The following is a 19,044-nucleotide window of genomic DNA, read 5'->3' on the forward strand; positions in this document are numbered from 1 at the left end:
TTCAGAATTAAACTCATTTATCTCTGGAATATAAATTGTCAGAAGTGATGACACTAATTACATGAATTAACCAGAGATTGAATGATCAACAGATCAAAGATCATCAAAAGTTTTAATTGGGTCCTAAACATGCCGTTTAAAGAAAACGGTTGCATAAAAAAGCCACAAATGTACTTTGAATTAATACTTATGAAATAAAAAAACAAGACCAATATGAAATTATAATTTTTATTTGTCTTTCATTTCTGACAATCTCATCAAATTTTTTATAATAAAATAATTGCTTTCAGAAATAAGCTGAATCATCTCTGAATACAAATTGTCTCATTGAAGGAAATTGCAAATTAATTATTCTAATTGTTGCACACCTGTAATCAGATGTTATGACACTAATTTACTTGAGATCAAAAGATCAACAGATGAATGATTATCAAAGGTGTTCATTGCACTATAAACATGCCATTTAAAGAAAAAGGTTTCATAAAAAAAATGCCACAAATGTACTTTGAAGTAAAACCTACCAATTAAAAAAGCAAACCCAATATGAAATTTATATTTTTTTCATGAGAGAATTATGAGAAACAAGATTGTGTCCTCAGTACACGCAGGCCCCACTCGCACTATCATTTTCTATGTTCAGTGGACCGTGAAATTGGGTTAAAAACTCTAATTTATAATTAAAATTACAAAGATAATATCATAGGGAACATGTGTTCTAAGTTTCAAGTTGATTGGACTTCAACTTCATCAAAAAGTACCTTTACCAAAAACTTTAACCTGAAGCGGGACAGACAGACGGACAGACCCACAGACGCACGGACAAATGGACGCACAGACCAGAAAACATAATCATGATAATGCCCCTCTACCATTGTAAGTGGAGCATAAAATATAAAGATTTAATCTTCATATTCATTCATGTTATTGAAAAGAAAATGCTTTAAATATCACTTTTTCTACCTTTAAAAGGTGTACAACTCAACGAAATTAAAAGCAAAAAAAAATCAAAATCGAGCTAGACATTCATTTGGTCATAGCAAAGACCATATCTAATTTTGATAGGATTTTGTCAAAAGTGAATGTTATTGCATGTATACTGTTTAACAACTGCCCACCAGCAGTTGTATATCATATTCAAATTAATAACCAATATATTTCCTTTGAATATTCAGTAAAAAATTGTACTTCCTTAGTATAAACATTGCGTTTCACATATAAGAAGATGATATTTTATTTCCAATTATGAGCACCAAAGGGCATAAACATTACAGCATCAATACTTTTCATAAGACAATACAAACAATGAGATAAAAATAATAATACTTCCAGTCATATGATATTTGAAACATTTTCTGTATCTAGGGAATCTTAACACTATTCCAAATTAGAACTGCCAAGGAACAATTCAACAAACATTTTTCCTTCTCAGTTTAATATCTGCAGCACTAATGAATTTCTTCCATTTCCATGTATTTTCCAATAATTACTATCTAATGCTTTTAATATATAATTACTGCATTTGATCAAAACAAAACTTATTGGTAAGATATATAGATACAAACATATAAGTGGTCTATACATTCTTCCTTACATTTTCTTAGACAGCTTGAAAATAAAATACCTAATTTTGTTCTACCTAATCAATATACTCACAACATTTGTATTGATGATCACAGCTAACAAGGAACAAGCCTGGATCTGTAAATAAACACAATAATATTAATATTGTGAAATATTTGGAGGTTTTTATGCTTGGCTTTTATGGTCAGGCCAATCATCATTGTTAATCGGCAGAAATGCTTAAATAGTTTTAAAACTAAATATACTTAGAATGATTGTGATCACGTTTGATTTCATATGACTGACGATGCATGATCACAAAAAAAAAACGGTGATGGCCATTTTTTTAAGATGAGCTTACTGAAAATCAGAATTGAAGAACAAACACAGACTCTTTGCTGATACTGAGCAGAGTCTAGTCAACCTGTGATCCCTAAAAACCAGTATAACCTTCAATATCAAACTTTTCACAAACAGGACCAAATGCCTACAAATATAGAATCACATCGGTTCCAGTTGTAGGTTTACCAAAATGTAAGAGCTGACTTTTCCCTGCTGAGAACGCAAAGCTCCAACCTTTGCTGTACTCTTCGCAAAATTTGACCATAACTTGTGAAGATAGGCGATCAGTTGCAATTATTGAAATATCGTCATAAAAAGTATGTATTGTAAACTGGTTTCTGTCCGACTACAACACTGTATGTTCGAGTGTAGCGTTATACAAGCAGATGCCAGTTAGTATGTAAAATAGTAAATATGAAATCGAGTGCGGAAGGCGGAGAAAATAATCCACTTCTGTAAGTTCTGGTCAATGGTATCGGAAACATGCCACTGATAGCTTAATTTTCCAAAAATGTGAACAACAACAATGCTATAAATTGGTATTGCAATAGTGAGTTTGGACCAAACAAACTGTCTTCTTCCTATAGGTCAGTGTGGAAGTGATCATAACTGTTTTGTTTAATGAATATTTACATCTGCCACAACATGTGAGGAACAATGTTATGAAAAGAGAATGTAGAAATTAGACCAATACAGTGTCTGAATATGTGTCACTGCATCTAATTGATGCAGGTTTTATCTCTACTGAAGCATGACTGACATATCCCAAAATCATTGAATCCAAGAAAACTATGACAAAAATTGTCCTTGAACAGCCAGTGATGTAAAATTTCAAAGTATCAGCAAACAGGAAGTGCAAACTCAACATTATCAAGGGATAAACCAAAAATTCAACCATTCTCTTCCAAAGAAGCCAAGAAAGGTTTGACAAATATTTCCTTACACATTAAAATTTGTCCATCCAAGATTTTTAGACTAATGAATGGACAAATAGAAAGACAGACAGGCGGATGACCGACCTTCATATCCATAAGTTACTAGACTCGCTTCCACAATCAGCAACTCAGGTACAAAAAATTGAACACATACTTGGCAAATTTACCTTGACCTTTTGCAAAATTAAATAAATATAAACCTGATAGATTTCTGAATTATCTCCATCCCGCCCTTGGTGCTATATCTCCCTTTAATGATGTAATATGTAGCTAATCGTATAGTATAGTAAATCAACTTATATATCATATATACTTACTTTGAAGAATCCTTTAGGATCATCCCCTTTCAGTATTTTAAATAATGTTTTAGATAACGGCCAGTATATTGCCTGAAATGTATAAAATAGAGGGATAATATTTTTTTTTTCTTTCGAACATTACGACTTCAAGGTTAAGTAATCATTAGGGACTTTCCATTTTGAATTTTCCTTAGAGTTCAGTATTTTTGTGATTTTACTTTTTTCTCCAATGCATTAATAAAAATAAGGTAAATTCATAAATTATTAAGAGGTTTTTGTTAATGTAAAAAATGCAACTGGTTGAATAAGGCAACAATAAAAACATGCATTCAGATATCAGATAAATATATTTGTATGCCGATTTTCATGAAATTAAATTACGTAATATCATATTCATGCCCATTCTTCAAAAATGGTAATAAGAAATGATTGCAATAATTTCTAAATTAACAGTATTTTAGAAATATTTGTAAAGGGGAAACACTTCTTATTTACCATATTTTCAATGTCACTCTGCAATAGACATTGAAGAATATTTACATTTTTTTCAATATTAATACTAGTCTATAATTGTTAAATGTTTCTAATTGTTCTTTGATAAATGTTGGGTTGCTGCTGTAATGGAGTGCAAAACAAACATGGGTTTATTGATGTCTAAAACTTTAGCATGAATCATGAAAATTCTTCTGATTTTTGAATTCATACAGCAATATATGTACTATTTCAAACTTGTTTGGAGTGTGTGTATTTTGATATTTCTTAAGTCTAATAAAATTACTCACTGGATCTTTGGAAACAAGGTTGGTAAAGAATTCCATATTTATTTTACTCTTCCTGAAAATGAAAAAAAATATGCATTGCTGATTCATTTAGCACATAAACAATTCAATTTTTATTTTTTTCCCTTTGAGAATGAGCTGTTCAGAGCATTTTTGTATTTGGCGCACACCCCTGATTATGAAAACAGTATAATAATTTGTGTTGTTTGGTTGATGTTTTTTGATAATTTCTGTTGTTTGGTTGATGTCTTTTTTGATAATTTTTGTTGTTTGGTTGATGTCTTTTTTGATAATTTTTGTTGTTTAGTTGATGTTTTTGATAATTTGTGTTGTTTGGTTGATGTTTTTTGATAATTTCTGTTGTTTGGTTGATGTTTTTTGATAATTTTTGTTGTTTGGTTGATGTTTTTTGATAATTTCTGTTGTTTGGTTGATGTTTTTTGATAATTTTTGTTGTTTGGTTGATGTCTTTTGATAATTTCTGTTGTTTGGTTGATGTTTTTGATAATTTGTGTTGTTTGGTTGATGTTTTTTGATAATTTCTGTTGTTTGGTTGATGTCTTTTGATAATTTCTGTTGTTTGGTTAATGTCTTTTGTTTTTTTGTATAGTTTGGTTGATGTTTTATTGAATTTACTAGATATAGGAAGATGTGGTGTGAGTGCCAATGAGACAACTCTCCATCCAAATAACAATTTATAAAAGTAAACCATTATAGGTCAATGTACGGCCTTCAACACGGAGCCTTGGCTCACACCGAACAACAAGATATTTTAAAGTAGTTTTAGGTATACTACTTATGTGTATAAAATTCTTCCAATAATTAGGAATACCAAGAAAGTTCTGTCATATAAATACATAATTTAACACTAGATACAAATTGGAGTGAATATCAATAATAAAACTATACAAACAAAGCTAGCTAAAACTTCCCTGTACAGATTTAAGGAGAATAATCTTGATTTTTATACAAATGTAGTACGAAGAAGTGAAAATTAGTAGATATTCCAAATAATCAAAGCTGGTATATAGACAAGATCCATATAAATTAAAATAACAAAAAAACATTATACAAAGTATCAACAGGTTGAATTAACAAGAAAATACGATTTGAGAGTACTCGCAGTTACTGACAGCTAGTTAATAGCCAAAAACAATTAATAATAAAAAATCATGCATAAGAGACTAAAATCAATTTAAAACACATCCAAGGGATTTAGTATTTTAACATCATGAACAGGCAGAGAAGACATGACTTGTGCAATGCCAAAAATAAATGTATTGACAAGTAGTAGGATAGTGTTGAGCGACTTCTTTAGAGATAAAAATTAACATGTGTGTGTCTCTATACATTCCGCCTCAAAAGAAGATACAATTTAGTTATGTTTTTTAATTTGCTAATGACAAAATCGATATTAGTGCCAATGTTAACTATATTCAGAGATCTAATTACAATATTGGTACAATAACCCTTATAAGATGAATTTACACAGATCACATAGTACAATATTACCGTAAAATTTAGGATGTGAAATACCATTTATAATAAGTTTTCTACAGGTACAGCCAAATTTAATAAACAAATCTTTGCATCTTTAAAAGAATTAAGTAAAGTTTTAAGTAATCTATGGTATCAAAATCCCTGAAACAATAATTTCCCAGTGATGCATTGATTACGTTCGTTAAAATCTATGACATAGGAAAACACACACAGGCATACAGAACGAGTTGGGATATATAAACTAACATGTTTAACCCCGCCACATTATTTATGTATGTGCCAATCCCAAGTCAGGAGCTTGTAATTCAGTGTTTGTCATTCGTTTATGTGTTACATATTTGTTTTTCGTTCATTTTTTTTATACAAATAAGGCTGTTAGTTTTCTCTTTTAAATTGTTTTACATTGTCATATCTGGGCCTTTTATAGCTGACTATGCGGTATGGGCTTTGCTCATTGTTGAAGGCCATACGGTGACCTATAGTTGTTAATGTCTGTGTCATTTTGGTCTCTTGTGGACAGTTGTCTCATTGGCAATCATACATGTTCTTTTTTTATATCTAAATACTTTCCTAAATACATTAAGGCAGTATGCTTCTACTTTTTTCTTACTTTTTAGTTAAACATATCTCTAATTCTTCAGCCAATATTCTGATAACTTCTTTATGTAATCTTTCATGTTCCTGTCCAGAAAATCAAAATTATGTAAAACAAATATTGATAAATGAAACAAACTGAGTAAACAATATAAACAATATATATATGTTCCAGACCGTATGAGTATTTGGACCGTACGCGTACGGTCCGGACCGTATACTTATACTCGTACGGTCTGACCATACGCGTACGGTCGGACCGTATGAGTATACACGTACGGTCCAGCTGACCATACATGTTTTGGGATCATATGGGTTAAATTCAAACAAATATTTATCAAAATCCTGAATTATTATTAGTTATACAAATTGTTATTATTACAATAAGATGGATAAAGTGAATAAGCGAACAATTGAAATTGAATATTTGTTTGATTTTATATCCGTGAATCGGTTTGTGTTACTCTGGCCCAAGGTGATACTTGCTTCCACAAGGAACGTCATATTTTTTTTACATTTTCATGCATGTTCCTTTGCATATGCATTTTTTTGTAAAGTTCCTAAATATTCTTCAACAATTGTCCTCCCACATTATGTTTACTTCCGAGAATTTCAATGAGCATACTTGGCTGAAATTAATGAATTACTGACATGCTTAAGACAGGAGATTAACAGATTAAATAAGCGTGACTTTTTTAAAATTTAGAATATTAAGTTTTTATTTCAATTTATACCATAATTGAAATTTTTATATTAATTTGAGATAGAAGTTATTTTGATACTTGTTATATATACATTTGTATGTATTAAACCTGACCAACTTCTTAATATTAGTCAGACCGTACGCGTACGGTCCGACCGTAAGCGTATTTTGAACAAGTACGCATACGGTCCAAATACTCATACGGTCTGGAACATATATATATAACCCTGATCTCTTAATAATGGGTTAAATATCAAATCAAAATTAACAACAGCCTACAATATTCTAATGCTGTGCATTTGATATTCCATTTTTGTTCTTTTTACAATTATTGAAGGAAAAGCTATTAAACATCTAATACATTAAATGAATTAAAATGAAAGTAAATGTCCGGTAAAATTATTGAATAGAAGCATGTTTTCAGCTTCTTTTTGATAGCTAAGGCCTAAATTAAAATATTGTTTGTTTCCCCAATCCCGACCCTGCCAAGTCAGGTGTGGGTAGGTAGGTAGGGAAATAATTTTATTTTTCCAAAAAGCTTGACATTATCGGACGATCCGGCAAGCCTGAAAATCCAAAATGAATAAAATAATTTTTCACTTAGTTTTGACAATAAAATTTTATGAGTAGCACCAATTTTGCAGGGTCGGTCGGGATTGGGGAAACAAACAATATTTTATTTTAGGCCTAATGGATAGTTATGATGATAACAAGACTCAGCTAGTGTTTTTAAGAAGTGTCCATCGAAATCACGGTTGTGTTTGCGTACCTTAACGTAATATTGAGAACATTGCTAGAAAGATAAACACAGGGTTTTGTCAAGAACGAAATCAGTTGAAAAAAGTGAAAGGCCTAATCAATTATGACATAATATGTAGTTGGAAAGCATCGGAAACCAAAAGTTCTAATAAGGGACTAATTAACCCTGATTTATGTAAATTAAATTGAACAGAAACATTCAAGTATAATTTTAGTTTATATATTATTTTTTCATTTTAGTTGATATCACTCATCAACTAAAATGAAAAAATAATAAAATGAAAAAAATGAAAAAAAAATGAATACACATATTGGTTTTTTTACGTCAATGCAGCTTGACACTTTCTGCGTTTTTGGTCTAATTGTTTTGTATGCTTAAGATAGTTGTCTTATTGTGCAGTATAAAGTTGTCATTTATTTATTTTATGTTGGAGAATTATTTGTAAATTAAGTTGAATGTGGTCTCCATCATTAAACCACCTTATAAATCTGGTCAAGGTTTTTGGGCTATATCTTAAATTTTGAAACTACTTATTATTTTTATTCAAAAGCAAATCTGGCAAATGGGTGAAAGAACTGGCAAAACTTTCTTACAGCACCTAAATTTCATATATATTACATATAATCTAAAACACTTAGCCACACTTATCCCAACTAAACTGAAGGGTAATCATATGGGATCTAGAAGGTAATCAGTTACTGTCCAACTATAGTGACACCAGCTGCAATTTATAGAAATTGTGAGAAAATACAATACTGGCAGAACGTTTAAAACGGGACACAAAAATGTACAATTGCTTGTCAGTGAATAAACCAAATAAAACAGCTATCACATATACAAAGAAAGATACATATTTAAAATTGAAAAACATCTGGGGTTGATATATATATATATATAACATGCCTAAATATTCAATATGTGTTGATGAAAAAAACAATACATTAAGGAGTTTGGTGGTGAAAACCCCAATTTGAGGTATGTTTGAGGGGTGAATTAGAATTAATAATGCAATTAAAAAACTTCATCACTCAATTACATAAAAAAATGGTGGGTAAAAACCCCAATTTGTGAATTCTTATCTGCAGCTCTGGGGAGGGTTGGGATCCTGCTAACATGTTTAACCCCACCACATTCTGTATATATGTTTTGTCCATTGGAATCATTTTACTAACCCGAAATAACTTACCTCTGACTTTGTCTTCTTGGGTTTTGCAATGTCACTGGGTTCCACATTTATTAATAATTTTGTCTACAAAATGAATGAAAATTATTCAATGATTAACTTAAGGTGGTATGGGTGTCTAAATTAAAAATGATATAATTTTTTCATACTTTGCCAAAACATAGTATATATTGAAAAATATAATAAAAATAATAGGTCACCGCGCATTTTCTCAAGCTACAGGTTGTGACAAAATGACAAATTTTGTATAGATTATACAGGAAAAAACATCATTATGTGAATAGAAGCTAAACTAAATGATATAATTGTAAAATAAAATTCAAGATAGCTTTTGGAAAATGCCTTCAGAATGTCAAAAGAAAATAGGGTCACCGTGCATTTTTCCCGGCTAAAATACAAAAAAGCAAAATTCTATGTAGATTCGTTCAGAAAATGCACTATTTCAGAGTTACCTCCCCTTAAAATGCCAATCTAAGAACATTAGAAAATCAAGCAAAAATAATTTGATTCGAGCGTCACTGATGAGTCTTTTGTAGAAGAATGCGCGTCTGGTGTAAGTGTAAATTTTTAGTCCTGGTATCTATGATGAGTTTATCTGCACTAGTAAAAATATTAATATTTTTAAGGTAAAATCTTATACATTTGTTCTTTTAAATGCAAATTCATATTAGTTATCTGCATTCAATAGATGAAAAGTAAGCAAAAGTTTCAAGGTCGAATAGACAATGACTAAAGGCGGCGGAAACAAATAATCTCCATGGAAATGAAATATGCCAGTGCTTATACAACTGCATACCAAATATCATTGACCTACCACTAGTGGTTCCCTATAAACTGACCAAATCACTAACTCATACATGTAAACTAAGCAAAAGTTTTAAGAGTCAATAGACCATGACTGAGGGGTTAGGGACAAATAATCTCCATGGAAATGAGATATGCCAATGCTTATACAACTGCATACCAAATATCATTGACCTATCACTAGTGGATCCGCATAAACTGACCTAATCACAAACTCATACATGTTAATTAAGCAAAAGTTTAAGAGTCAATAGACCATGACTGAGGGGTTAGGGACAATTAATCTCCATGGAAATGAGATGTTCCATTAATGCTAGTACAACCGATACCAAATATCATTGACCTACCACTAGTGGTTACCCACAAACTAGACCTAATCACAACCTAATACATTGTTGACAACAACGCTGCAGATGCTGGAAACAGCATACCTATGTCTAGCTTTTTAACACTGTCAATTGAGACATATTTATAAATGTATAGTAGGATTTGGATTTGGAAATGACACAGAAAGGGAAATGACAAGGCCGTATAATGGCCTATAATGGTTTAATTTTACAAATTGTGACTTGGATGGAGAGTTGTCTCATTGGCACTCTTTCCACATCTTCTTATATCCATTAATAACAATAATTTTGCTTCAAGCTTTTAAATGAGTATTTTAAACAAAAACGTGTACATAGAACATCATAGTTCTTTGAGGAGGTAGGACCTTTATCGGGACTCAGGGAACGGGTGTTTTCAAGCTCGGCATTTTGGGATTGATCCTTTTGGGATACAGGAATTTCGGGATGTCAGATTTTAATTTCTTTAAATTCTGGACCTCTGGATTCCATGTTTTTAAAGCCCCCACCTCTTCTTTTGATTCATGTACAGCTATAAAACACATTATTTTTAGTTAACCTATAAATTCACTGACTTTCAGTGTCAGGTTTATCCATCCTTTTTAAAACTCATATGTTGGTGCTTAAAATTCAATACTCACTATAAGGAAATAGGCATCTGATACAGACAGCAGCAAGGATCTGTCAATTACTGAAAATAAATCATACCATATATTACTTATATCACATTTTATTACACTCACTTCTGAAGGGTAATGGTAGTATATGTTCTGATTTTTTTTGTGGATTTTGTGGGTAAGTGTCCACTACAAATTCAAATGTTAAAAAAAATGAGCAATTTAATTATTGTATATGTTGGTTTGTATATTTGCTAATTTCAAAATAACTCCCACTTTTTGTATCAGTCATAGTTAAACTGGTTCACCATTCCATCTATATCTTTGCACCGAAGGAACGGTTGGAGCCATTACCACATTGGCATTAATTGGACGAGTTTAACAAATTCATTGATTTGCTATTAATAAAACTGACCAATTATATTGATAGGAAATTGACCTCCAATGATAATACTGTGAAGCCGGGAAATAAACAAGTATCTGTTAATTAACCCCATGGTGGTAGCACAGATAAATGAACAACAAGCGTGTTATCATGTTTTTGACAAACTGAGCTGGTGTCTTTCATTCCCTTGAGAACTCAGTAGGGTTATACATGTGTTAATTTCTCGTTTGATTACATAATTAACACAGCACATGATGCACTAGTCTTGTCGAATTATTAAATCCCGCAGTCAGAATTCTGACCACAGGATTTAGGCCGTACCTGTTGTCAGTGTAGCGATAAGTGAACACAACAGAGGTTCAGTTTACAGTCATAGTGAAAGATAAAACAGGAGAACCAAACAAAGGGAGACAAGTTTTGACAAACTCAATCAGATAACAAACAGGGGGAGATAACTTTTGGAAATCAACATACCTTTTTTAGACATCTCAATTACAGACTTTAAAGATTCCAAACTGCGTTCTGTATCTGCAATTGCACTGCTGTTTACCTGAAATTAACAATGCATTTTTAAGAATTACTTAAGATCTATATTTTTTCCTTACTATAAATTTTCTTTGCCATTGTTTTAGTGGCATAAAATACCTGATTTCTACATGTTCTAGGGTTTATATTTTGTTTTTAAGGATGTATTCTGCTGATGTTTCATTCTCGTTGAAAACTCATTTTGGAAAAATCTCTTTCTGAAATTATTTCCAAAACATGTAAAACAAGTGGAATACATGAATGAATTTTAAAAAATCATAATCAAACTTAACTCTAGATCTGTGAAATATTGTGTATCTAAAGTAATTTTTGAGTAATAAAATTAATTGTGAAACTGTGATTTTTTTATGATACTAACCCAAAATTGGGTAAAAAGGGACGAAAAATGCAAATATCATCAAAATTGGGTATTTTCCAATTACTGTAGCCAAAAAAAAAGTGCACCACCATATGATTTTTTCTTGGCCAATTACTTTTAAAGTCATATAAACCCAAAAATCAGACTAAGAAAAAAAGATTTACTTCTAGAAATTTTCCACTTTTCAGAGGTATATATCCTAAATTCAATTATGTCTCTATCAATTACGGAAAATAAAGAAGTCTTTTTATCAAACCACTTCTTGTTTTTTTTTTTTTTTTTTAAGTTTCCTAGTCTTATTCTGATTTATTTTTAAACAAATGTCTCTTAATTTAGTAAAAATTCAAGATTTTTTTACTCTAAAATATACTAATAAAGATAGTTCATAAAGGTTTGGTATAAATGTTTAAATCTCTATTTGTACATATTGTAAAGGGTCCGGCAAAAATAATTATCACCAATTGGAAACTAATACAAAATATAGTTATTGAAGTTAAAAAAAGATTGTTTTGTGACCCTCAAGCTCCAGCAGAATATTTCATCAAATCTCATGTCATCTGCTGAAAAACTATTTTTTATTGTTTTTTTGGTAACAAAGTTGTCATACACCATATAAAGTGTACAAGTTTAGTGTACAAGTTTTCTCACCTTTGCCCTCTTGTACAACTGTTTGAAAACTCCACATGCCTTGTTACTCAGTTCCCTGTTCTCTTTTTCTTTTTCTCCATGTATCATAAGTTCCAACAGTGGAAACAGTAAATCCTTTAATTTAGAAATTGATAATAAAATACATTTATCTTTACTACATGTATTAGGAGTTAATGTAAAAAGTAAAATCACACAAATACTGAACTCTGAGGAAAATTTAAAACGGAAAGTCTCTAGTCAAATGGCAAAATCAAATGATAAAACACATCAAACGAATGGACAACTGTCATATTCCTGACTTGGTACAGGCATTTTCAAATGTAGAAAATGGTGGATTGAACCTGGTTTTAAAGAGCTAAACCTCTCACTTGTATGACAGTTGCATCAAATTTCCTTATATTTACAATATGATGCATGAACAAAACAAACATAAGTAAAATAGTCAAAATATGGGTACAGCAGTCATCACTATGTCACAATCTCAAAACAAACAAATATTTAACAAAAAGCATCCAGATTTTTAACTCACTGCTGAAGGGTAATGGTAGTACTTACCATATAATTTACCATACAATTATAAAAAGCATCTATCAAATTAAAAAACCACATTCATTGCTTCGCGTATTTAAAGTCATAAAATGTCAACGTCACACAGGAAGAAATAGTAAATATTTTTTTCGTTATTGCTTATATGATTATCTTGTCTAAAAAAAAATTCTTCTAATGGTTTTTTACTGACGCTTAGGTTATCCCCCTTTGTTTAACCTATTCCTTTCCATAAAATCATTACTACATTAGCAATTGGACATAAGTAAAATCTCCAAGATTTCAAGGGAGACAAATTTGATAAAATTATAATATAAATTGGATTTATTTGTTTTGACTTTTTAAATTTATATTCTAATTCATGCTCACAAAATCCTTGAAAATAACAAACTAATAATTAACCTGAATTTTCTAGAGTTTTAAGGACTTATTTGTTGATCAAATATTTTTTAAGCTACCATGGTCAAGTTGTTTGCTTGTTGAATACAATGAGCACAATAAAGAAACAACACAACATTAGAATTATTCTAACCAAGTTCAAATCTAGTTTGCCCAGTGGTTTCTTTTAATAACTGAATGAATAAGTGAGAGATATAGTATGCCAACATTACAAAGTTATAACATTGATTGCATCACCATTTGGGCAAGTTTAGTATAAGCAATTGCTACTTTGCCCAATCTTAATTATTCAATAAAAGCTTTATAAAGGATGTTTGCTTTTTTTTTTTGCTAATTAATTTTATTTCTATATTATAAGGAAACAGATTTTAATATGTATATTTGTTTTATCTTTTTACAGCTGATTTCAATGACTGTGAAGCTAAAGGTAATATCTTTGGTTAGCGGGCTTTCTAGCAGAACCGTGAAGTCATTGTGAGGTAATGTATACTACTATTTTACCAAACCTATCATTATCAATTGACTTCAAGCTAGCAAGCAAGCTAACCAAAGATATTACCTTTGCCTACACACTCATTGAAATAGACTGTAAATAACAACATCAATTTTATACTAAAATCTTAAAAATGTGATTCGCTGCTCTTCAATATATTTGTATTTTACGTTCCTTTATAAGTTTTCAGAGAATTTCTCTGCATCATTTAACTTCTATAGCTTAAACCATGCTAGCTAATATTTCCTTTTGCAATCAAATCTCTTACCAATACAAGATCTCCAGAAAGTGGTGTTCTAACCAGTGTTTCTACCAAATCTAATACCCTGTAACATAAAATTAAAAATTATTTTTTAAAAGCAATTAAATTATGTGACACTTGGCCATCAGCTACATGGAAGATTTGTAAATTTACTTTTTAGACTGGAGATGATTAGAGCTTGACATTCTATATAGACTCCTTCTATACATGTATATTGTTTTTATTTATCTAAGTTGTAAACATAATGATATAATTACATGTAGTTAAGTTTTAAGGTCTATACTTTTATGGTAATTATATCTGTTTGATAGGATAATCTAGTTTACCAATTAGAATATAATGAAGACTTATATAGACTTTTAGTTGTCTTTTTGTTATTTGTGTTATTGAGTTGATTTTCTGATTAACACATTCCCCATAGATTCTTTTATTCAACACCTATGAAGATAATTAAATGATATCAGAAAACAGGAATGTGTCCCAAGTACACGGATGCCCCACTCGCACTATCATTTTCTATGTTCAGTAGACCGTGAAATTGGGGTAAAAACTCTAATTTGGCAATTAAATTAGAAAGATCATATCATAGGGAACATGTGTACTAAGTTTGAAGTTGATTGGACTTCAATTTCATCAAAAACTACCTTGACCAAAAACTTTAACCTAAAGCGAACTGACGCACAGACGGACGAACAGACGAACGGAGGCACAGACCAGAAAACATAATGCCCCTCTACTATCGTAGGTGGGGCATAAAAATCATAAATGATTCTAATGTCCCTCTGTTAAAATCAAGATATAAAATCTCATCACAAGTACATAGAAATATTCAGGATAAAGAATACTGGTGCATTGACTGATTAACTGCTTTAGTTTGACCAACCTTAATTTGAAAGAGCCAAGTTGTCTTTGTGTTTCTTTTTTCTCCTTGTCTTTATTTCTCTTGGAGTTTTTAAACACCATTGCCAAGGCAGCATCTAACTTAAACATCTCACTGTCACTCATATCTTCATCCTCCTATAAAACAAGCACACAAACTGGAATCTAAAATCTGGAAAGGTATATTGTTCTTGGGGATGTTATATTGTTCTTTTATTTGTCTTTGTTCTATTATCAATATTACTTTTACTACTGTAAATTCAGAGATTATTGCTATGTTTTTATTATTGCGAAAATTGTGCCAGTGTTAAAATCGCAATAATTTAAACTCGCATTTTTGAAATTTAGTATATGACTTTAATAGGATTTTTCTCAATATCACAAAAATTAAAATCGCATATTAGTCTAGAACGACAAAATCGCAATAATAAATGCACACAATAATTTCTGAATTTACAGTATTTGGTCTGTTTTCTCTGATATTTATTTGACGTGGCTAGGTACTTATACATCCCGTCAATATGTTTGTATAATCTTTCATTTTTGCTGGTGTTTTATATGTGACTTTTTGTGTTTCTTTGGTACATATGACATGACTCTGTACTTTTAAAGATCCCACTATTGTGTTATTGTTCTATTAAATGTCATTATGTTATTGTTCTATTATATGTCATTATGTTATTGTTCTATTATAAATTTGAAAATACTTTGAACCACATAATTGTTTTACTAGCGTAGTGGTATTAACCATATGTGGATTCTTAAAAATTCCACAGAACTTCTGGATAATTTTAAATCTCTGTCTTCTTCTGAAATTAGTTCTAACAAAACTTTTGATTTTCTAACCCTGTATACCTCCATTCCCCTTCTGAAATTATAATTTCTTTGAACGACAAAATTATTTTATATTTCATCATTTGTGACAGTTACATTTTCTTACGTCAAACACGAGAAGCAATAAATGTGGATTTTAAATTTGAAAGATGCTTTTTGCACTTTTTTGTTAAATATTTGTTTGTTTTGAGATTATGACACAGTGATGACTGCTGCACCCATATTTTGACTATTTTACCTATTATGTCTGTTTTGTTCACACATTGTTGTAAATATAATGGAATTTGATGTGACTGTCATACAATTGAGAGGTTCAGCGCTTAAAAACCAGGTTCAATCCACCATTTTCTACATTTGAAAATACCTTATACCAAGTCAGGAATATGACAGTTGTTGTCCATTCGTTTGATGTGTTTTATCATTTGATTTTGCCATTTGATTAGGGACTTTCCGTTTTAAATTTTCCTCAGAGTTCAGTATTTTAGTGATTTTACTTTTTTTGTTCCATTAAAACATACATGTTGCCCAAAGAAGGAACTTTGAAAGTAGGGAAACCACCTACAAAAGCAATATTCCAATAGGCAACTTCAGTTATTTCGGCCATATTGAATAGGGGGCAAATTTTTTTTTGAAAGAGGTATAAATAGTATAATAGTACGGGAAATCCAATGCATGTTTCAAAGTAACTGCACTGTTTTAATGATGTTTTCCCATATTTTTCAGACCTTTTTTACCTCTTTTATGAAAATCCGCCCTCTATCCAATATGGCTGAACTTACAGTGAAGGGGTCAATTTAAATGTGAACCACAAATTTGAATGAACAATAAAGTTTCACTATCAATAGGCTTGTATGTTGAAATTGTCAGAACTTCAACTGCAGTAAAATATGTTGTTGAATGAAACTAACAGGAAAGAAATTCAAAGGTTTGGAAAAAATCAATGGAGATGTCAAGTAATTTAAGAGAGGAGCACCTCTCCTCCTCGATAGAGGGTGATGATTCCGTAGCTATATTTATACCTCCTCATCGTCATCATCCTCCCCCTCCTCCACAGCAGCAGGGCCTAAAGCTGATTTGATAGCAGTCCTAAACTCTTCATCAACTTCGTCTTTCTCCTCTTCCGAATCACTGCTATCAATATCCTCATCAGCATCCGACTCCTCTTTTTCTTCTGCCTCTTTATCCTGGTCTTCTTCCTCACCATCAGATTCCATGTCTTCCATATCTTCTGAAATTCAAACATTTTTAAGCTAAAAAATTTTGCTTCCAATTTCTTTATTTGTTTATGAAACTCAAATTAATATTTGTCTTTGATCAATACTGTTTACTATTTTACATGATTGTCTGGGTGGATCTAGTTTACAATGTTATAGATCATCTTCAGGTTAATCCCATGCACATTTGTTTAAAAGATAAAATTATCAACTAGATATCATTGAGATGGGAGCCATCTCTGTGGGCCCCGCTGTGAATAATGTGCATTAAAAAATTGTATCTTTACCATAGGACATGAGTTTGTCAACTAAAATCAAAGTGTTTGACCTTGACCTTTGACCTAGGAAGTTGTAAATGAAATTATGACACACCCTTTGGTGTTGGTTTATAAACATGTCAAGTATAAACTTTGAAATGATAACGGTTCTCAAGATATAGAGCGTACACGATCTTTACCATAGGACATGGGGTTGTCAACTGAAACCAAAGTTTTTGACCTTGACCTTTGACCATGGAAGTTGCACATAAATTATGACACACCCTTTGGTGTTGGTTTATATACATGTCAAGTATAAACTTTGAAATGATAACGGTTCTCAAGATATAGAGCGGACACGATCTTTACCATAGGACATGGGGTTGTCAACTGAAACCAAAGTTTTTGACCTTGACCTTTGACCTTGGAAGTTGCACATAAATTATGACACACCCTTTGGTGTTGGTTTATATACATTTCAGGTATAAACTTTAAAATGATAACGGTTCTCAAGATATAGAGCGGACACAATCTTTACCATAGGACATGGGGTTGTCAACTGAAAAAAAGGTTTTGACCTTGAACTTTGCCCTAGGCAGTCGTTCATAAATTATGACACACCCTCTGGTGTTGGTTCATATACATGTCAAGTATAAAGTTTGAAATCATAACGGTTCTCAAGATATAGAGCGGACACGATCTTCACCACAGGACACAGGGTTGTCAACTGAAACCAAAGTTTTTTTACCTTGACCTTTGACCTAGGAAGTTGTACATACATCATGACACGCCCTCTGGTGGTGGTTAATAAACATGTAAAGTATAAAGTATGAAATCATAATGGTTCTCTAGATATGGAGCGGACACAAAGTTAAAGTGTTACGGACGAACGGACGGACAGATTGATCACTATAGGGCGACCCGCCTAAAGGCGGGGCCCTAATTACCAACCTCTTCTTATCTTACACTGGGAAAAATAAAGTCTAAAGTTCAATAAATATCATTAGATTTTCGATATGACAATATAGTAAGACAAAAATTTTATATAATGTCTACATAAAAGTTTAATGGCATCTTTTTCATAAAATATCATTAAACATTATAAAATAACTACATTATCATATCGGGGCCTTTTATAGCTGACTATGCAGTATGGGCTTTGATCATGTTGAAGGCAGTACGGTGACCTATAGTTGTTAATGTCGGTGTCATTTTGGTCTCTTGTGGACAATTGTCTCACTGGCAATCATACCACATCTTCTTTTTCATATATAATATATTTTTGGGGGAGAAATATGATTGACTGAGGCATGTTTAATATCAAACAGCAACCATTACATTAAATGCACAGTCACAAAGGTAAAATGTCAATGTGAATGTGCCCTGCATTGTACTAGACCAACACACTGGGTCAGATATTTAAGTAGCTGTCTGCCTAAAAATCATGCAAACAGTGGCATACTGATGATCTCAGATTTTGATAAAAATTTGCATAACACTTCATATTGATGGTCTAAATTAGCATTCAAAATGAAACTTTCATCAGTCTTTGGTTGCTAGCCAAAATGAAGCTATTTAGTTTCCATAGCAACTTGGTTTGATATTTTGGGCAAAATCAGAAAAATTACTAATTTTTTAGTTAGATTAGAAAAAAACAAGAATGTGTCCAAAGTACACGGATGCCCCACTCGCGTTATCATTTTCCATGTTCAATGGACCGTGAAATTGGGTAAAAAATCTAATTTGGCCTTAAAAGTAAAAAGATCACCCAAAAGGGAATATGTGTTCTAAGTTTCAAGTTGA

General features: G+C 31.4%; 1 protein-coding gene across 2 annotated transcripts in view; it reads right to left on the reverse strand.

Annotated features, from left to right (window-relative positions):
* Window positions 1-19,044, reverse strand: part of LOC139527771 (myb-binding protein 1A-like) — a 51,951-nt gene that overhangs the window by 5,969 nt on the left and 26,938 nt on the right. Inside the window, exons 22-32 of one of the 2 annotated variants that reach the window (XM_071323436.1) lie at window positions 16,790-16,998; window positions 14,941-15,074; window positions 14,064-14,121; window positions 12,358-12,471; window positions 11,280-11,355; window positions 10,445-10,494; window positions 8,659-8,721; window positions 6,026-6,096; window positions 3,919-3,970; window positions 3,155-3,226; window positions 1,654-1,698 (exon numbers count right to left, since the gene is read on the reverse strand). In XM_071323436.1, the coding sequence (XP_071179537.1) occupies window positions 1,654-1,698; window positions 3,155-3,226; window positions 3,919-3,970; window positions 6,026-6,096; window positions 8,659-8,721; window positions 10,445-10,494; window positions 11,280-11,355; window positions 12,358-12,471; window positions 14,064-14,121; window positions 14,941-15,074; window positions 16,790-16,998 (944 nt within the window). The remainder of the gene's footprint in view (window positions 1-1,653; window positions 1,699-3,154; window positions 3,227-3,918; window positions 3,971-6,025; window positions 6,097-8,658; window positions 8,722-10,444; window positions 10,495-11,279; window positions 11,356-12,357; window positions 12,472-14,063; window positions 14,122-14,940; window positions 15,075-16,789; window positions 16,999-19,044) is intronic. The other variant, XM_071323437.1, reaches the window with a different exon arrangement.

The sequence above is a fragment of the Mytilus edulis genome, chromosome 6 (genome assembly GCF_963676685.1).
Source record: "Mytilus edulis chromosome 6, xbMytEdul2.2, whole genome shotgun sequence".
NCBI lineage: Eukaryota > Metazoa > Mollusca > Bivalvia > Mytilida > Mytilidae > Mytilus > Mytilus edulis.